At 43.1% G+C, this 20,974-nt stretch overlaps 3 protein-coding genes across 3 annotated transcripts in view; 2 read left to right on the top strand and 1 right to left on the bottom strand.

The window, feature by feature from the left end:
• The window catches only part of kcnk6 (potassium channel, subfamily K, member 6), a 242,276-nt gene that overhangs the window by 167,238 nt on the left and 54,064 nt on the right, over positions 1–20,974 (top strand). The gene's annotated exons all lie outside the window — the stretch shown is intronic.
• Positions 15–12,634, top strand: LOC308107676 (uncharacterized protein). The gene is made up of 8 exons (XM_080460143.1): positions 15–1,545; positions 2,838–2,936; positions 3,017–3,197; positions 4,518–4,588; positions 6,719–6,832; positions 8,159–8,447; positions 9,220–9,965; positions 11,023–12,634. The coding sequence occupies exons 1-8, from the start codon at positions 1,387–1,389 to the stop codon at positions 11,284–11,286; spliced, it is 1,923 nt and encodes a 640-aa protein (XP_080316269.1). The 5' UTR covers positions 15–1,386; the 3' UTR covers positions 11,287–12,634.
• Positions 12,606–17,929, bottom strand: LOC308107674 (uncharacterized protein). The gene is made up of 3 exons (XM_080460141.1): positions 17,812–17,929; positions 16,849–17,070; positions 12,606–16,009 (listed from the first exon to the last, which is right to left on the bottom strand). Exons 2-3 carry the CDS (start codon positions 17,062–17,064, stop codon positions 14,114–14,116), a joined length of 2,112 nt encoding a protein of 703 aa, XP_080316267.1. The 5' UTR covers positions 17,065–17,070; positions 17,812–17,929; the 3' UTR covers positions 12,606–14,113.

Below are 20,974 nucleotides of genomic sequence, written 5' to 3' on the forward strand. Positions count from 1 at the left end.
TTTTTTTTAACAGCATCCATTAGAAACCTAATCAAGCGAACTGAGTTTACGGAAATAAGTTTTCTAATTTAAATGTCTTTTTTGGCACAGGGCCCACTTACATGTACCAAAAAACTGATATTTCAATGCGTTTGTGCCTTTTGTTTACATGTGAACAAAACTACAAGTCAACGAAAACAATTATATCTGAATATCCAACTAAAGTGGAGCCTTTGCTTATGTGGACAGTCAGGGGAGGTTAACGTCACAATCCAACCAGCGTCTGTGTGCGACCCGTGTTTACTGTTTGACTACTGTGATGACAATGGACGCTTTTGGCATGTTTGTGTTTACAATCACAAATGCTGGAGCAGAAGAGGCTTTATGTTTCTCGTTACACTGTAAATGTAAATTGATTTTGAACACGAGCTGGTCTGAACAATGTTGTTTTTGAAAGTGTAGAGGGGAAATATCTTTTTTTGTATATACCCGGCTATGTGTAAACATGGACGGAATCATATGGCGTCATTTTTTTACAGATGTATCTCATCAGGAAGCTGAAATTTTTGTTTTTTAATTTGAATAACACAATCAGCATGAATTCTGTGGCACTTTTCCTGAACATCTACAAATGCTGCAATATGTCAACAAGGTCTATATTGACAAAAATATGAAATCACTTTCGTGCAAATGATTTTGGGAGTATAAAAATAGGTGAGAAGGGGTTAAAGGAGTCTTATTATACAGCTTTTAAACAACCTGACACGGGTCTCGTTGGTCCAAAAACACTTGATTCAAAGTTTATTGCCCAAAATCCACCTCTCCTTGATTTTCCTCCATTTGAATATTGGATCATAGGAGCTGCATTCAGAATCTGCTGTGTCTGTGTGAGCTGGACTGGCTTCGCCCACACATGCCCATCTTGGAAAGAAGAGGAAGTACTTCCTCTCAGGGTGCCATGTGCCAGAGCAGAGCTGCTTAACTGTGGGAGGGTCAAAGGGAGGGCCTATCTTGATTGGGATTGGCTAAACCCCCGATGACACTATATAGGGTTTAATTTCTAATTGGCTTGTTAGAGCAACACACTTCAAAAACTGGAACAATCAAGGGAGAGATGACAGACTTTCTTCACTTCCTGGGCATCATTCCAGGTGTAGAGATGATTATTACTGTTGGGAAACCATTAGAAAGTGAATTTTGGATAATATGACCCATTTAAGTTGACCTTCAATGAGCCTTCGCGTGTTTGTTGAAAGTGCGCGTGCTCTTATTTTGAAAACCCTGAACCCGGAAGAAGTTTCGTGTTTGGGAGCAACTTTTTATCTTTTCCACCATAACGACAATATTGCGTCTCGAAAGCTGATGTTTAGAGTGTAAAGCCCGGCAGAAGAGAGTGTTTCAGGCAGCATGTCGGACCTGGAGACGCAGATCTGCTCCGTGCTGGAGATGATGGTGAACGGCACTCTGGCAGAAATAAGCAAAGTTACGAGCGTCCCCGATGTAGCCTGCTCCGAGGAGTCCTCTTCGTATGCGGGTCAAGACTTCAGCGTCCCCGGTGGCGACAAGGTACATTAACCGGTCGGGCCGGACCGAGCCGTGCCGTGCCGGTACTGTCAGGTTCTCGTCCAGGAGCGGGACGGTGGGAGGCTCCTCTCTCCAGCTGTAGCTGCGCCGCTCCCGCCCCGCCGCTCTGTTCCCTCGACCTGGCATAGAAATAGAAGCGCTAGCTCCAGCTGCCGCTTGAAGACGAGCCCCACACAGGCCGTTAGGCCAGTTAAAGCGTGTAGTTTAGTTAAAGTGGGTGTAAACGCGTGTAAATGGTTGTTTAAAGAGGAATAACAGTCCAGAAGCGGACACGTTTGGACGCCATTTTGAGTAGGAATGTAGGTCCGGGCCTATCTAGCTGCTGTATGTCTACACACCACAGGTCTCTGACAGGATCGATACGTGCGCCAATACACCAATCACTCTCCACTGTCTGGATCGATACATCCACCAATACTTCACCAATCACGCCACTGAGGTCAAACAGACACAATATTACTGTACTGGAAAGTAGCACACACGCTCTTACGCCACCTTCTTTAATCGCACAAAATCACAGCACTAGTACACTTTTCAGACAAATCTGTTTATTGTAACTCAATTCCATCATTTTTATATTTATTGACCATCATAAAACTGGCTTAAATCATGCATAAAAGACTAATTTGTGTCTCATTGAGTCTTGATGTAGTCACGGTCACCTAACCTGAGACTACATGTAGAGTTCCTCAAGGCTCTATCTTGAGCCCACTTCTGTTTCACGTCTACATCAGACATGGGGCAAGCGGCATCTCGCAGGCCTCATGTGCCTCTCTAGATCTAAACTTTGCAGCCTGTGGACTCATTTCCAGAAATAATGGATTACAGGTGATCACATTTTTGGTGGCTCTGAACCAGATATAAAATGACATGACACCAAATGAGCATCACTGGGCTTATGTCGAAGTACAAAGTGTCAAATTAATTCATGTCAATGAAAGTTTGAAATACAATTAGTTGATTTCATTGAATTGGTAGCTTTTGTTCTAATAAATCCATGTCAATGTGTTTTGCAGCCCCTCAGAATGACCAAACATCCTTATTTTACATTTTGCAGAAGCTATTAGAGTCACATTTTTCATCGTTCTTCTCAATAAACGGTACACGTGAATCTACATTTGGAAAACTTTCACTTCAGAAATAAATGAAAACTGAAGTGATGCATTTTTTTGTTTGTTTGTTTTCTTTACATTATAGAGATTATCTTTTCGATCAGGTGTAGTTTTGAAGACTCGTTTGTTCCATATCTCCATGTTGTGTGCTGTTTCCCTCAGATGCTCCACATCACCGTCTTCATGACGTCTCTGGCTCAGGACGCCGTGGAGAAGCTCTGCCACATTTTCCACGAGTGTTCGTCTCTGCTGCAGCTCCAAGTAAACCGGCAACGCTGCGATTCCCTTCTCTTGTTTGAGCGAGCTCTCTGTGACCTCTGTCTGACCCCGGCGGTGTGCAGGTGGTGCAGAACGAGGCGGAGGCCGAGGACCTGAGGAGGAGGCTGGAGGCGGCGGAGAAAGAGCTGAAGATGGTGGCGGAGCACAGAGAAGAACGGAGGGAGGTGGAGGTGCAGACGGACGGAGGCGGCGGGGAGGAGTTGGAGGAGGGCCGAACAGAAGGAGAGGATGCCGGGACCAGAGGTCAAGAGATCCTCATTTCTACCTTTTGATTCTTCTTCTTTTTTGGTTTTTCAGTTCATCAAGAACATTGATCTGAATTTATCTTTATCTTTTTTTCTATTATTCAAGAATTGTTATTGTCATACCATCAAACATTTTCACATTTCCTGGCATGAAATTCTGTCCCTGCTGGCCCAGCTAACACCAAAAACATCAATAATAAAGAATAGAATTGAAGTAAAATAGAACAGAAAAGTAATATTAAATAGGCACAATGTAAGACAGACATTTATGTTACCAATATATTCTGTCCGGTTCTTTACGGTATCATTAATACATTAGGACTGGACTGAAGTCCTTAATTTATCATAATATTGTTAAAAAGATATAACTTTGTTATTAAAAGCTTTTCAGTTTAATCGATAATTGAAATGATTATTTTTGTGTGTGTTTTTTCCCCACAAATCTTTATATTGTGGTTATGAACTTTAACAAAAATCTAATTTAAAATACATCTTCTTTGTTCTATTGACTATTTGTAAGAATATTGTAAATAATGTAGCAAGCCTTCCTGATACTATCATTACTGTACTTTGTTTTTATTTTTATTTGATTGTCATTTCATATCAAAATAGATTGTTATATGAGCACTGGGGTTTTATTGAAGTCTATGTATATAAGTATAAGTTTATTTTTCAATATATTCAGAAAATAAAATAAATATTTTATTATTAGTTAATAATTAGTCATTTTGAAACTTGCCTAAATTGACATGTTTGAATTTAAATGTGTTGTTGCTTCTAACTACGGGAAGGTTTATAAATTATAAAATTGGGATGTAGTAAAGTCAATCAAACACGGTACATTATGTCACTTATAGTATTTACATTAAAGTTAGAAAATCGAAATCTGTGTTGAAAATACAATTATTTTGGATTTCAATAAATAAAGCATCTTCACCTCTATTTTCTAACTTTCATCAAAATTGTTTTAATTTCTTTTTCTTTAATTAAATTTGGCCATTTATAATAAAAATAAAATTCCAAAATATAATTGTACATTTTGTTGTTGAATTAATTGGGTTGTAGGTAAATGTTGTACACCACTTTACTTTATTTGTTGACAGTCATTTAAAAAAAAAAAAAAAAAGTCTTTTAGAATTTCCGGATCAAACAATTACAGAATTAGTTTCCAACTCTTCTTTTGAAAATACAGAAAAATACAGCCATCACGAGAGGTTTTTCTTTTCTTTTTCTTTTTTTTTGCACAGAAATGGAGAAACACTGAAAACACATTAGAAATGTATAATAATCTGTTTCCTGCTGTGTTTTCTTGTCACAGCTGTGGCCAGCGCTGATGATGACGTGAGAAGTACTCTGATAATCCACCAGTGGGACAGTACATCCATGGAGGTAAGTCTTTCTCTCTCTTCCTTTCCTTTCCTCTCTAATTTAGATCTTTTTAAAAACCCTTTTATACATGTGTGGGACTAATTTGACTCCTTAAAAATGGTTGACTTAAAGTCTTCCCGGTGTACAAACTGAAATTTAGATTGAAGCACCACACTTCAATGACGCCACATTAATGTTACAGGTTCCTGTCAATCCTTAAAAAGCACAAAGCTTTGAAGGTTTCCAAATAGAAACTAACTAATCTTTATGATTGAAGCTCAATTTATCCAATAAAATCCTAACGTGACGATAATAACCAGTAATGTGATCATTTTGGCCATCTTGAATGTAATAATGTCAGTAAATAGATCATTTACCTACATTGTAAAATAATATTTTTTACAAAGTATTGCAGTTTGAATCCTCAGTGAAGGAATACAATGACTTTTCCATCCTATTTTCAAGAAGCAAACTACAAAAAACATGAAAGAAATTTCATTTATTTCTATGAAATGCAGATATTTCTGTAAAATTACATTTCTTGGCTGCAGTTTTTACATTTTCAATTGATTTCTTTAGGACTACTCCTGTATTTAATGATTTATTAGATTATCGGTAAAATGTTATCGGGACAATTGATCAAATATTTTATTACATTATTGACTTTGTTCCATTTAAACAGTTAAAATGATTAAAATCTTGCAGATCTACTGAAAACACACATACCTGCCAGTGTTACTCCCACTTCCCTGCAGGCGAGTTTACTCTAAACTGCTCCCAGTGTGCGGTCTCCTTTCGGTGCAGCGACTGAACATGACGGCCATGGCTGGAGTCATGGGAGACATCCACTGCTGCAGTCTGCAGCAACAAATTCTGCCCCGAAAGATACACTTAGAACGGTGTGCTTTAATGGAGAGGCCGGATCGGACCAAAGAACGGAGAGATGCTGTGTCTGATGAACACGAAGAGCTCAAGAAAGAAACCGAGGGGCTGGAGTTGGCACCGCAAAGCCAAAGTCTTTTGGCGAAAAGGTGTGAGGAGGTCACAAAGGAGACTGAGGAACTGACCCAGGTTAACCATTGTTTGAAAGAGGGAATCCATGGAATCCAACAGAAGCGCCAACTTCTAAAAAACTTTGGAGGCCAAGAAAGAGGCCAGTGTCCAGGAGAATGTCGCTTTGCAGCAGGAGATAAAACAAACGTACAGCCAAATTTGAAATCAACACGGCAACTTGAAAGAAGAAATTGAAGGCCTGCAGCCTCGCTCATCATGAGTGCGTCCAAACGGACGTGTGCCAATGAACATTCTTATTGGACTCCCATCGTTTCTCCAAGTTCACCAGGCACTGTGCTTTCTCCCACAGCCTCAATAAGAAGCTTTAAGAAGGCAAAATAAATAAAGTCCAATGCATTTTAGAATTAATGTCAATGTCATTCATTGATTATTTGCAATAGAAATATGAACTGTAGGACGATATCTTCTGTTCTTTGGTTGTTTCTGGAGACTAGAATAGAATAAAACGATCAATCCCAGAGGGAAATTCAACAGCGCATTGCTCCACATAGTATAAATAGAAAAGAAAGTTAAATATAAGCGAAGACAGGATAAAAAAAAAAAAGTAATATTAAACAGTAATATGTATGTTTTAAATGGATGTAATCACGGTTATTAAAAGAAAAAAAAAACTTATATACTCTTGCTATAAGTTTTGTTTTGAAAGCTTCAAATCATTAGATCAATCAAAATGAATAAATCTGAGTTCATATTTTTGAATTGTTAATCCATAACTATTTGACTTTCAAGGGCTGTTTTTTGTGTACTATATATATATATATACACACTTTGAAAGAAACCTAACCCTAAAATATTCTGTATGCTAAGGCCCTCAGAAACTCGTCTGGGCTGAAAAAAATAATAACAATAATCCGAGGAAATCCAATAGGGTCCTCCTGTACTTTCAGTGCCCGTACCCTAAAAAAAAAAGCTTAAATGAATTAAATAAGTGCATCAATGGGTGAGAGATTGAGATGTGAAGCAAATAAATACAAGTCAACTAAAAGCCTGGCGAAAATAAATGATTTGTTTCACATGTTTAACAGTGTTTCGTTTTCATGTATGTCTTGTTTTTGTTTATTTTCTTCCTGGTTTCAGGACGAGATCCAGTCGGTGATAATCAAAGAGGAAGGACTGGAGGGTTTAGCTGATTCCGCTCAGTGCAGAGACGATGGCGCTCAGGACGACGCCCCCAGCGACACAGTCTATCAGGTCAGCTTCACAAACAAACCTTCATTTATTAAAGAGCCCTTATGATGCAAAATTCACTTTCTAATGGTTTTCTAAAGGCGCCCAATACTTCCTGCAAGTCTGCAGAGTCCGTGTGATGCATACATCCTGATCCGACCCTCCGAACACCCACCGGTTCATGTGCTCTATCAACACACAGCGGGCACACGCAGAACTATGAGCAACAATGAGAGCCATCTGGCTATCTTTATTCAGTTCAGGTTGAAGGAAGCACCCAGTTCCTGCCGTGAAATTGCCCAGAATTTAGGGAAAGAAGAGATCTTGGAAACTTCACTGTAAATGCTGTTACACGACATTCGTCATGACGGCGACAGATTTCTGTCGGGTTTTTAACTTCTGTTATTAGCGGCAACAAGGGACACTAAAAGGGTCACCAGATAACTGGGAAACCACTTAATCTGAATCACCGGAAAGCTTTTCTCCCCGAGACAGGCCTGGACACAGAAACAGCCTGTTCTCGGTAGAATCACTCGAAGGACTTTGAAACTGGAATTTAGGACCACGGCTGGATTTCAAGAAATACACTTTGAAGACAATGTTGTTTGACCTCTGATATCTATCGGAAATTGTTGAAAAACTGTATAATAAGATTAAGGCCTCGTTTACACGACAACGAATTAGAGTGTATCTGCAAAACTTTCTTCACTTTTGGGGGGTCCGTTTACACGGCACAAGTTTTTAATCCGGCTCCCAAAGTGGAAAGATTCTTTCACGGCACTAATCCCTCCTGCAGAGACTGCCGGAGGCTACAGAGCCTGTTACTGCACATGCACATCTCTCCCCCTCACTCCTGCTCATTCAGTTGTAAACAAACATGGCGGCCGCGTAGTGGTACGACCCGCGGTCTATATTCTAGTTTTATCTTCCAGATCAGTAGTTTAATAGTTGAGACTCACCCTGATAGCATCCGATGTGTCATCAGTCCATGCGGATGTCGGGTGCTCTCCATTTTCTTCACGTTTATAGTGTATTGTTCTCTGCACACACGTCTGTGTAGTTTCATAACAAAATCAAGCAACCGCGCGCTCCAGTGGCCCGGCATACTAACTACATCATTGTCTCTGTGTCTGCTGCTGCAGTGTAAACGCACTCCTTTTATATAGTGGATTAGGTGTTGTCATGTGAAACGTTGTCATGTAAACAGGGCCTAAGTCTGTCTTGTGTGATGAATGCATCCCAAGACTGGAGGGATTAAACTATAAACACGTTAAAGTGAAGTTTTCGTTGTAAAAACGAGTGTACAGAAGGAAATAAAAACCTTCCCACCCGCTGTCGTGTCTTCAACAGGTGGAACCGGTCGACCCAGGTCCTGCTGAGCCGGTCTTCACCGTTGAGCCTGAGCCTGCCACAAGGCTGAGGAGCAGTCGAGCCCGGGCGACGAAGCATGGCGCGAGTCACTGCAAGGAGGCGCCGCTGTGCTGCAAACACTGCAGGAAAACCTTCGGCAACCCAATGCAGCTCAAAGCGCACGAGGCCGTGCACGAGGCCAACACAGACAGGCCCTTCCGGTGCTTATTGTGCAGCCGAGGCTTCTCCTTCCAGAGAGCCCTGGACGCACACACGCGCCTGCACAGAGGTGAGTCCCAACATCGGCCATCGCCAAAAACCCTGAGATCGCTGTGATTTACATCTCAGGCCACTTGTGGGTGCTGTTGGCAATGCAGCCACTTGTGCTGGCACGCTGAGAAGAACACAAAGGCAATTTACTTTTTTTAATACTTCCAATAGGCTCTCTCAGTGTCAGGGGTTGAGCATCGAGGAAAACTGTTTGGTTTTTTTTTTTTGAAAAAGGGGTTTTTATTTACCCCAAAAATACAAGAAGGTACAAACATAAGTTTCTTTGATGATAAAAGAGGTCAACAAAACAAACTCAAAATAACTAAGAATCTGACCTAACAGAACGAGCCATGAGTCAGTATATATAGCGGCTAGGTAAAACCAACGAAGACTAAAGGGGGAAACACAAATGACCCGACACAAAATGAATGATTGGGAAAATTACCTAAACTCCAAAACACCCTCTGCCACAGCAAGAGATGGTATAGCTGATTGCTTGGGCATCAGCATGCAAGAGTCTCTGATCCATTGCCCCGCCCGAACTCAAGAAAAACATAGTTAGTACAACAGAAATGTGATCATGGTAGACTTTCAGTGTGAAAATGTGTGCAGTCCATTTAAACAGTGTAATACTAGGGAAAATAAATTCTAAATCAAATGAATAAATCAAATAATTTGTGTGGTGTGGACATGAAAAGTTTGGGGTGTGGCTGCATCACCTTCATACTCACTGTGTGGACTTGTCCATCCCTCAGTGTCGGCTGTATGTATAAGAGTGTCTCCCTCTGCAGGCGAGCGGCCGCACATCTGCGAGATTTGTGGGAAGGGTTTCGCCGTCAGCCACCTCCTGACGAAGCACCTGCGGCTCCACGCCGACATGAAGCCGTTCCGCTGCGACCAGTGCGACAGCAGCTTCCACCAGGCGTGCGCCCTGAAGAGGCACCGGAAGGTGCACGACACGGAGCGCACCCACAGCTGCCAGTACTGCCACAAGAGCTTCACCATCCAGGGCAACCTGCGGCGCCACGAGCGCATCCACACGGGCGAGAAACCCTTCAAGTGCGAGACCTGCGGCAAGACCTTCAACCAGGTGGACACGCTGCGCGGCCACGAGCGCATCCACAGCGGCGAGCGGCCCTTCAGCTGCGAGACCTGCGGCAAGGGCTTCATCCAGAAGAACGCCCTGAAGATGCACCAGAAGACCACGCACTGGGAGGAGAACCAGCTCACCTGCGTGGCGTGCGGCTCCAAGCAGGCCTGCGTGGCGTCGCTGCGGAAACACCTGCAGACGCACAACAGCACCTTCCCGTGCACGTGCACGCTCTGCAGCCAGGACATTAGGTCCCTCACCGCGCTGCGCTCGCACCAGCAGTACCATGCCGTGACCCGGCCGCACAGCTGCGGCATCTGCAAGAAGAGCTTCAAGTCGTCGAGCTACCTGAAGATCCATGTGACGACGCACACCGGCGAGCGGCCGTACACCTGCGACGTCTGCGGCCGCAGGTTCACGCAGCACAGCAGCCTCAAATCACACCAGGTGGGTCTGCCAGATCGTCGGCGTGTCACTAGTCCCGCGCCGTCGGGAGCACGTTGGGGATGGGAATGGAAAACCAGATCTGGTTGAGAACCGGTTCCCAGTGTTTAAATTCCTTGGAATCATTTGCCAATTTTGCAAACGAATCCCTGAATGATTCCAGTGAAGGGGAATGACATCACCACACACGTTGCGTAGTTTACGTAAGCTACACAGCGTCCGTGTTGACATCATTCACCAGATCAACCAGCAGGAAAAATGGCGTCCACCAGGCACAAACACTTAAATGTTTGGTTCAATTTCAGGAGGAAGGATGAAAACGGGGCAACTTGCAATACTCGATCTGCTCCGGAGTGAATCTCAACCCAGCAGCAGCGTTAACATGTCCTTTGCTCTTAATGCTGCAGGATTCATTTCCAGATGAGAATCGATAAAGAACCGAATCGTTAAGCAGAATCGAAAATGGAGTTGGAATCATAAAGGTCTTATCAACTCCCATCCCCAGTCATGGTGAACGAGAAGTTCACCAAACGTTGACAGGATTTCTTGTCAGAGGAGAAAAAGGGAGGAAAAGGGCCAGAATTGCATCTTTTGCATTGCTGCTGTGGTGAATTTGCTCCTGTGGAATCGCCTCCATGCTTCTCATTCATTTACTGCCTGTTCACTATGAGACAAAGTAAGCTAGGTGGTTGCAGAAGCAATGACCGATCAGCCTGGTTAGACGGCGGTCACCTTACCACATTCCATTACACATCAGATTTAGTTGCACATATGAATGAAGCTGTCATTGTGTCATTTTACTGCTTTATCGTCCAAAAGCTGATCCGGTCTTTATCACATAAGATGAAAACATCAGAATTGGGTCACATGACTCATGACAGTGTAAATGCAGCTTCAGTGTCCTGAAGTCTGTGATTGTCAGGCTGGCGGCTCCCTCTAGAGGTACACAAAGGAAACGATCCCATTAAGAGGACAAAACTATTTAAAAACTGTTTAGTTTAGAGTCGACATCGGCTTGTCTGAGGAAACGCTTCTAACCGCTTGACGTGCTTCCTCTCAGTTGATCCACAGCGGGGAGAAACCCTACAGCTGCGACACGTGCGGGAAATGTTTCGGCAACTCGGGCAACCTGAGCCGGCACCAGCGGATCCACACGGGTGAGAAGCCATTCAGCTGCCAGCTGTGCGGCCGCAGCTTCAACCAGGCCAACAGCCTGAAGGCCCACCAGCAGATCCACTCCGGGGAGAAACTCTACGTGTGCGACAGGTGTGGCAAGAACTTCGCCCACGCGAGGAACCTGAAGGAGCACAAGTGTGTGGTGTGACAGCCGGCGGGCGGACTGCGCTCAAGCCTTCGCTTTGTGTTGGTTCACTGCTCCGAGAGGGAATCCTGCCGCCGCAGAGGAAACGTCTCCAGACGACACCACGTCAGGAGGCTTGTGTCGATTGGAATTTTTCCACTTTATGGCCCTTAACAAGTTAAACCTCTCCTTTTTAAAAGAGAAAACAAACAAACAAACAAACAAACCCTGATTGCCTTAAAGTTTGGCTGCGATCTTGAGAAATTAGCGGAAGTCCATCCCACAAATGCTTGTTTCATCCCAGGACCGCACCATATCATTCTATCATTCAGTATTGAAATCAGAATATGAATGAGGGTGAAAGGAGGTGATGTTAACGTCTTCGTGCCTTGAGGTTGTTTCTTCAAAGTAACGGTCTTCTTTCTCTTTCACTGCCTCAGTTTGAATTATCGCAGTTGATCGCACTTTCATTGCATATTAAAATTTTTTTAAATTTTTCTTAATTTCCGGAGCAGTTCATGGAAACATTCGTTCAGTTGATCAATAAATTGCGAATGTTTATATCGCCATCATTTTCCGAGCACTTATTACAAACGTGGCCGTAGTAACAGACTTCATAGTACTTTTACAAACACGTTATTCTAAATATTCAATGTTACAATGTCCAGTTGGTCTTTTTTTCCCACTTCTATTACAAACTGTTGACATGTTTTTTTGTTTATTGTTTCCACTTTGTTCATCAGGAAGTGATTCTAATCTGTCAGAGGTCACAGATTTAAATATCTCTACGGCTGTCCTCTTCCTCCTCCTCCTCCTCAGTGTGTAGCTGCTATTAAAGCAATGAACTGAGCCACCAAACACAAATTTCCTCACTTTCTGTGCTCTTATGGTTTCAAATGTGAGATTTATTATTGAGTTTATGAGCAGATCAGTTGCAAAAACTGGTTCAACCAACATCTGACAGATCTCACCTTTGAAAGACGTTTTTTTTTGTTTTTTTTAAGTTTCTGGACTGCAGCAGAGGTTTCTCTTCTGGAGTGACTCACTCGCGTATCTCTGATCAACTGGAACAATCAGTGTAAATAGTAGAAATTTAGCAGCTTCCTGTGAGCAGATTTAAATCCGTGTGAATTACAGATTTGTGTGTACACTTTTCTTGTTGCGATTTACTGAGACCACAGATATTTTGAAAGTTGTAGCTTCTCTTGTTTCACCTTTCGGACTAAATTAAGTTGATAAAAATCAAAATGTTGATGTTCTGTGTCATTTGTTTCCTTCCTCATGGCTTTGAAAGCAGCGTGAAAAGAAAAACTTGTATTCAAAAATGACAAAATACAAGAAAAAAAGATTACTTCGACTTTATTTGTACTTGTTTTTAAATGAAAGTTCATGGTAAAACAAAGCTTCTGGAATATTTGACAAGAAATGATGTCACTGCAGCAACTTATAAATTGACTTCCTAAGTTTGCAAGAAAAGAAAACCAAAAGATTGAATGCAGTTTTAGTGCTGCAGAGCTGCTGTCTCTCCTCCTCAGCATTATCAATGTCAACAACTGTTACAATTTCATTGAACTCCAGTTGACTGGAGGATGTATTTATAGAGCACCATTCAGAAAGAAATTCATTAAAGCAAGTAAGGACCTTAATCTTAAGCAGTTAAGAGTATGGAATACTTAAAAATCTTCCACATTCTCTCATAAACACTCACTTCACTTTGCACTTTTCCCAGCTTTCCTCAGCCGACATGGAAATAATACATTTCTAGATGAGAGGGGGAAGCGCTTCACTGCATCACTTCACAACATTAATCCTTGATCTTAATTTTAATTTCAATTTCTCAACTCGATCACAGCTCCAGATGTGGGTTGAATTGATAACCAAAACAGATCAACTTTACTGCCGTCAGTTAACCCCCACAGGAGGAGCATCTCTTTCCTCCAGAGCAGAACCAGTACAAAATGCACCCAAACTGTGTTTGTGAATAAAGATTGAGATTTCTCTTTGAATGAAGGTGTTACTGTGGCACCACGTTTTGCAATAGTCTGCCAATCATTGTGACAAATGCAACTTTTCTTCTTTTTATTTAAGTTAAAACTTGTCGCAACAGGATGTGAGCGCCTGCGGTTTGATGAATGTGACTCATTAACGTCACTGAATAAGAAGAAGTTTACAAAAGGTCTTATTTCTCAAATAATACAGTCTGAATTCAGTTTGTCTGCTGGAAAGACCACACCACAGTTGCATTTTTGCTAAAATATGCAAGAAAGATCTTCCTTCCCACAAATCTAGTTTGCATTATTTTGCTTGTGTATATACGTACAGTATACATATATATATATACTGTATATATACACGTGTGTTTGGTAAAACTCAAATCTACTCCGAAATTATTTGAAAGTAGTGACGTTTGAATGTTACAAAATATTATAGAACTTTTAAGTATTTTAGTACAAAAATAACAAAAATCAAACTTCACTAAAATGGTCCAAATGTTTAATTTATGACTTTAAAATCACTTATACTTTAATATTCGGCTCATTTTCACACCAGGATTTAAGTCCGGGTCTCAAAAAGACAAGATTGAACCCATTACATCTGTCATTTGGACGTCAGTATTCAATATTATACAGTGAAACATTTCCAAACAGAAAACAGTCCAGTTATATACACAAGACTACATTTTCTTTCATCAAAATGAGGTTTAGACCCAAAGGTAAAACTGTTTGCGGGGGTCTGGACTGTTTCCTCTTACGGTGTCGCAACATGGCGCAAAGAAGTCAAACTACAGAGCAGATGCAAGGAAAAGCTTAAACTGCTGGTTATAAGCAGATGAAAACCACATCAGAGGATGTCAGAATGAGCCGAGCGCGGCGACAAACAGCGAGAGCAGAGTCAGCATTTGTAGAGGAAATGAAGACGAACCAGTTGCAGCACTCGTAAAGCAATAATCCGATAGCGGCTGCAGGGACAGAGTGCGCCAAGAGGGCGGCGTACCCCCACCGACGGGGGAAGAGGAAGAGTTTGATGAGGAGGAGGGGTAGAAGAAGCAGGTGGGCTGATCTCCCAGCTGGTTCCTGTGCTTCTCCACCCAGCAGCTGATGTAGACGATTCCCACACAGGTGCAGTCCCACAGGTTGCCTGACAGACGGACGACGCTGAGGTTCCTCAAAGGCTCCAGAGTCCCGGCCTCCACTCGTCTGAGCCGGTTGGACTTCAGGCTCAGTGTCTGCAGGTTCCTCAGTCCTTGAAAGACGTCGGGTGGCAGCAGCTCCAGCCTGTTCCCGTCCAGGTCGAGTTCTGACAGCTTCGACAGGCGGACGAAGAGACGAGGGTGTAAACTGTCCAGGCTGTTGTCCCTCAGAATGAGGCGGCGAAGGTTCGGCAGAGACTGGAAAGTACTGGAAGATAAGTTCTGCAGTTCATTGAACCCCAAGTTGAGTTCTTTAAGGCGATTCAACCCAACGAAGTGATGAGGAGACAGCACCGAAAGCCGATTGTTCCCCAGAGCCAGTGTTACCAGACCTGAGAGGCCCGTGAACACAGGTGTAGGAAGTTCAGCTAAACGGTTTGAATCTAGTTTCAACTCTCTTAAGGCTTCCAGGCCCTGGAATTGTTGCGGGTCCAGGGAAGAAAGACAGTTTCCGGAGAGCTTGAGTATCCTCACTTTCCCTAAACCGTGGAAGACGGAGGGATGCAGGGAGCTGATGTGGTTGTTTTGGAGGTGTATTTCTCTAAGGCTGCTGCGCCGCTTGTGGAAAAGGCCTTTGGGCAGAGACGTCACAGCGTTGTTCTCAAAGTACAGGCTCTCTAGAGACTTGAGCCTGGAGAAGAGAGCACGGTGGAGCTTAACGATTCGGTTGTTCGACAGCTGCAACTCCTTGAGTTTGTGCAGCGAATCAAAGATGCCGACCGGTAAAGTGGAGATCTGATTGCTGTCCAGTTGCAGGTCCCGTAGATTGTTCAAGTTGTGAAAAGTATCCTCGGGAAGAGATGTGAGTTTGTTGTTGTACAAATCAAGGAACTCCAGACTGACCAGGTCGCTGAAGACGTTGGAGGGAAGAGACTGGAGGAGGTTCAGAGTCAGAATGAGGTCGGTCAGGTTGGTCAGACCTCTCAGGGATCTCTCCGACACGGCGCTCAACCTGTTGCTGCTCAGGTCGAGCTGCACCAGGAGGCTCAGAGAGGAGAAACAGTCGTCTGGAAGCCCGCTGAGCTCATTCTTCTGGAGATACAGATGCTGGAGCCTGCCCATATGCCTCAGGGCCTCGGCTGGAACTGCGGCCAGCCGGTTGGCGCTCAGGTCGAGGTGTTGGAGACCCGTCGCTCCTCTGAGACCAGCCTCGCCCACTGCCGCGAGGTCGTTATAGGACAGAAAAAGCTTCTGTAACGCGGCAGATTTCTCAAAAACTCCATCCTGCACCTGTGTTAACCTGTTGTTGTTGAGGTTGAGGTCGGAGAGTACGACGGCTCCCTCCAGAGCGCCGGCCTGCAGCACCTCTATCTGGTTATAGTTCAGGAAGAGAGTCTTCAGTTTAGATAATCCACGCAGGAACCCCACTGGTAGATGTTTGATGTTGTTCTTACTCAGGTCCAGTATGGCAAGTGTGGGGCAGGTCACAAATTGTCCAGGGTGGACGGACGTGAGTCCGTTGTTAGACAGAAGGAGCTTGACCAGCTTCGTCATGTTTGGCCAGACCGGACTGCCGGATACAGACACACTCAGCTGATTCTTCGTCAAGTCCAGGACCTGCAGGCAGAACAGTGTGGAAGTATTTCAACTTTATACTCAAGTTTTCCACCCCCCCCCCCCCCCCCCCCCATCTCATTTAGTCTTGCAGTACAAGTTTACACCACAAGATGGGGTATGGAGTCACTCTAACAGGTAGCGATGGCTGAACGTGTTGGTATGATGGTGTGTAGATGGTGGTTATCAGGAATACGTCATCACTCTCCGAACCCATTTTAACTCTTAAAACCAAGAAGGAGAAACTAACATGAAAGTGACTCAACGCTGCCCCCGGTGGGTAAATTGTGCTCGTTTAAAGTGGCTTTCTTCACACTTTTCACTAAGAAAGTTGGTGGATACACAGGAATGATCTTTTTCTGTAATAAATCGTGGAGTTACTTTACTTGGTATTGTACTGCATATGTAGCAGTAACTTCATGTTATTTATCAAGGATTGTACGCACCACATATCTGAGGCGCTCCTCCTCCAATAAACAGGAGTTTAATGAAATAGTAACAAAGCTGCTCATCACTGGAGACTACAGCTTTTCAGTGAAATTTCAGTAGCTGTGTAACTTTTTTTTTTTTTTTTTTTTTTTTTTTTTTTTCTCTTTTTTTTTCTTCTTCGCCCTTGTCCTGTTCGGTAGCTGTGTAACTAAGTAAATCATAGTAGTTACTTTTCTCTTAGTGTTGAAGCAGTATGCATTGCTTAGATAATATTGAAAGCAGTATTATGTTTATATGATGTGTGGATTACGTACTGTATATGTTTTAAGGAAATAGTGAAGAAATGTAAATGAGTTTCATGTAGTAGGGCCAGTAATGGTGTCGGATTTCCCAGAATGCTTCATGTTTCAGACCTGCAGGTTCTCCAGCCCGTGCTCCGGGATCTCCTGTATCTGGTTGTAGGAGACGTCCAGCCACTCTGTGGCCGGCGGCAACTCGGGGATTTGCTCCAGTCGGCTCCCCTGACACTTGACTGTGCTGGAGTGGCTGGGGCACTGGCAGTCCGGCGGGCAGAGGAGGGACGGCCTCACCAGGAGGCTCAGAGAGGCCAGAGTCAAGGCTGCCAGCATGGTGCGCTGCACAGGAAGCAAGGTGTTTCACTCGAACCGTCTTGACTGCATCACAGCAGGAGCTGATCCCAGCTGACACAAACAGGCTACACACAGTGAGAACATGCAAACTCCACAGTGTTAACAGGGCTCCCACTGCCTGCAAAGTGTTTCATAACACCAATCAAAGGTATGTTTGGAAGAAGCAATTGTCTTCATTGAAGTAAAAAGAAATGAGCACTACAGTGCCTTTACGTCACTTCAATTTGACTTCATTGCAAGTGAAACTTCCTTTTGTGTGGCAAGAGGTGGTTTGAGTCGTCTGTTGGATTCACACCAGAAAACTTCTAGTAACGCTTTGCCACCCAACTGAAGATACAAGCAATTTTGTTAAAAACGCTTCGAAAAAAAATAACTTTAAAGTACAAGAATAGTGTTGAAATGCATGAGTACTTAAAAGTAGAGCATGTGTTTCTTTTCAAAAATACACCTTATAGTTCCAGGAAGTCATGATGTAATACATTATATTTACAGTACGGCAATGGTAACAAGAAATTAAGAGAATTTGTTCTGCTAAATGTGGTGAATTGTGTCATTTTGGTCCATTTAATACATTTCAACAGATTTAGTTTCATATGAAGGTGTTAACGTATTGAAATATCTTTTAATCTCACTCTATTTTATTTTGTTTTTGTTAGTCTAATTCAGTTTCCCCGTGTCGCACCTGGTCTTTACTTTCTGGTGATTTTCAATGAAATGAGAACTCACCACTGAAGAGAAGGCAGAGCGTGAAGCTGTGGAGGTCTGAAGGCAGACTGACTTCAGCTGGTGTATCTGCTGCACATCCTCGTGTCCTCACACAGTCAGTTTTCAGTGGTTAAAGCTCTGCATCTCTGGTTGACTCTCTAGAAAACCACGGGGAAGCAGAAAAGTCCCCGCTGCACTCTCACATTTTACTCCTACCTCTTCATACGTCACGAGCCACCGCTGTCGATGCTTCATGTTGTGGACATTTGTTTAGAACTAATCCTATGTGGCCAGATTAAGATTCTTTAGTACAAATATCTAAATCTAAACAGTTTTATCTGAAGGCATCTGAATGAATTTATTTATTTATTCATTTTAACTAAAGATTTGTCCATTCAGCTTGTGTCCAGCCTCGTCCGGCTCAGGGTCGCGTCAGCCAATCAGCTGACTGACTGAAGGCTGCACGAGCACACAGGGAGAACATGCAGCCTACAGGAGGAAAGGTCCCACACACATCCACACAGCCCGCGTTTATTCAGAAGCACAGGGACTCCTGGGAGTGGTGCAACAATTTTATTGTATTTATTTTAATTTTTTTTAATTTTCAGTCAGCTGCAGGTTTCTGTTCTTGTTTGTTCCAAATATTTGGTGCCTGAAAACTGAAAGCAACTGAAAGTAAAGATTTTCTGGAGATTTGCCTCCTCAGAAATATGGACACGGTGGTTGTGAGTGGGAATGTGCACATTTTTGACACTTTCTTGGAGTGTTCTTCACGTCGGACGTGGCCTGGGTTAAACCCCGACCCTGACCTGAGAGGTCTGGATGCTTCATAGCAAAGCAGCAAAATGTTGTCAGGGATACAATCATGATAAAATCAAACAAGTGACAGTTAAAACGAATTTGACTAATATGACTAATATCAAATCATCCAGAAAAGCTAAAAGTGTCTGATCAGGTGAGCAGTTCATCACATTCACACCTGCAGGAAACCTCAAACAAGCAAACTCCACATCGACACAGAAATATGAAGGAATGCAGGATTGAATCAGAAAGTCCATGTACAGAGATGAGCACGTGCAGCGTCCAAGTAGCCTATTAGATTAGTTCTTTGTGTTTTTAGCTTTTCACCACCAGGTGGCGCTGTTAACCTAAATGACCACAGGACCTCAGTCATGCTTTATTTCCTCAGTATTTTCATCTTGTTTCAAAACTTAATCTTCATTTCGTGTTTCGGGGGAAATAATCCTTTGTGTTTCCTGGATTGAAATTTAATCTGCTTTTGTTTATGTGCATATGCAGCCTTATATTTGGAGTTTGAAACTCAATCTGTAAAACATCATTGACTTGATTAGCCCAGAGGGAGAAGCAGAGAAAACTCATTAGTAAAGAACAGATCTGGAGGTTAAGGCCGCAGATTTAAACCAACGTGACACATTTTCTCAGATATTTAATGGTTCAATCCGGAGGTTTTCTGTATTATATTATATTGTATTGTATTAAATTTGTATTGTTTTGGTTTGTTAGCTGTGTGCTTTCTCTTAAATCGCTGAGTCTGAGGTCAGTGTGCACATTTATCAGCTGCAGGCGGCCTCCTCGCACGGCTGGATGAACAACACAGGCCTGTACAGTAGGTCAGGCCGGCTGTAATCCCTTCAGATTACAGTTCAGGCCAGAAGTGTGGGGGATCGGCAGATACAGATGGCATCCTGCCAGAGAGGGAAGTGTCTGTGTGTGTGTGTGTGTGTGTGTGTGTGTGTGTGTGTGTGTGTGTGTGTGTGTGTGTGTGTGTGTGTGTGTGTGTGTGTGTGTGTGTGTGTGTGTGTGTGTGTGTGTGTGTGTGTGTGTGTGTGTCCCCTGCAGCATCACAGTTGAGGCTGAAGTGTGTGTTCTGTGCTTCCTGCAGTGTGTGGATCAGCTTTCACTCCGTTTAAAGTTTCACTTTTCAATCGATCAAAACCACAATTCCTCATCTTCACTGACGAAGAGCGAAAACAGCAGCTCATCAACACCACGTCACATACTGCTTCTTAATGAGAGATGCCTTCAGTTCACTAAACCTCATGGCGTCCTCCTACAGACGTTTACCATGCTCTTATTCTGATGATAAAATGTCTCAGGGTTTTGTTCCAGGTGAGAAAATTCTCTTCTTCCTCAGGCAAATGTCTTCTGCTATTTTGTGAAATAATTTAATGGAGGAAGATGCTCTACAATGTGGATGTTAGTGGAGGAAGATGCACTATAATGTGGATGTTAGTGGAGGAAGATGCTCTATAAACTGGATGTTAGTAGAGGGAGATGCTCTATAATCTGGACGTTAGTGGAGGAAGGTGCTCCATAATCTGGATGTTAGTGGAGGAAGATGCTCTATAATCTGGATGTTAGTGGAGGAAGGTGCTCCATAATCTGGATGTTAGTGGAGGAAGGTGCTCCATAATCTGGATGTTAGTGGAGGAAGATGCTCTATAATCTGGACGTTAGTGCTTCTTACAAGAAACAGATTTCTACTTTAGTTCTTAATGATTGACGTGAGCAACTCAAATCCCAAAGCTCAATTAAAACTAAACATTTGACAATAAAAAGAAGAAACGTCCGGGTGTTTGAATGACAGTTTCAACCTTCAACAAGTATAAGCAGCCTCATTGTCTATGTGAGGAATGTCGGCGTGTGGAAGCGTCTCTGCTCTTCTTTTTTTTTTTTTTTTTTTTTTTTTCTTTTTCTGCCCTTGTCCTGTTCGGCAGCTTGGGCCAACAATATGATGTGATTGAGAGCCTTCGGAGTCAGAACAGATTTTGGTCTTGCAACCTGGAGTCTCCTCCTGTTGCCTTCTCCGTCAGAAGATGGCATGGCTGCCGTACACGACCGGGGGGGAACGCTCAAAGAGAGAGAGAAGAGAAAAGAGAGAAAAATGTTGAGGGAGGAGGGAGGAGGGGGGAGGGGGTAGGGGGATAACATACAATATCCTTGTTGTGCTACATATATTATTTGCAGTTATCACACTGATCCAAATATTTTCCAACTGTTTTTGGATTAAACCAGCCTGAGCTGCTCTATCTAGACAGTAAAATGATTTCTTAGATTAACCAGCCTGAGCAGCTCTATCTAGACAGTAACGTGAAGCAGGAACATGAATTGAGGTGACAACAAAAGAGGAACATGATTTTTAAAGTTTGAGCAAATGATGATA

This window comes from Lipophrys pholis (genome assembly GCF_963383615.2).
Source record: "Lipophrys pholis genome assembly, chromosome: 3".
NCBI classification, from domain to species: Eukaryota; Metazoa; Chordata; class Actinopteri; order Blenniiformes; family Blenniidae; genus Lipophrys; species Lipophrys pholis.

Bases quoted from the DNA above. Each gene is read 5' to 3' on its own strand.
- LOC308107676 (XM_080460143.1), top strand. From the start codon at position 1,387: ATGTCGGACCTGGAGACGCAGATCTGCTCCGTGCTGGAGATGATGGTG. The intron at 4,589-6,718 runs GTAAGTCTTTCT...TCCTGGTTTCAG, and splicing joins GGGACAGTACATCCATGGAG to GACGAGATCCAGTCGGTGAT. The intron at 6,833-8,158 runs GTCAGCTTCACA...TGTCTTCAACAG, and splicing joins CCAGCGACACAGTCTATCAG to GTGGAACCGGTCGACCCAGG.
- LOC308107674 (XM_080460141.1), bottom strand. From the start codon at position 17,064: ATGCTGGCAGCCTTGACTCTGGCCTCTCTGAGCCTCCTGGTGAGGCCG. The intron at 16,010-16,848 runs GTCTGAAACATG...TTCTGCCTGCAG, and splicing joins ACGGGCTGGAGAACCTGCAG to GTCCTGGACTTGACGAAGAA.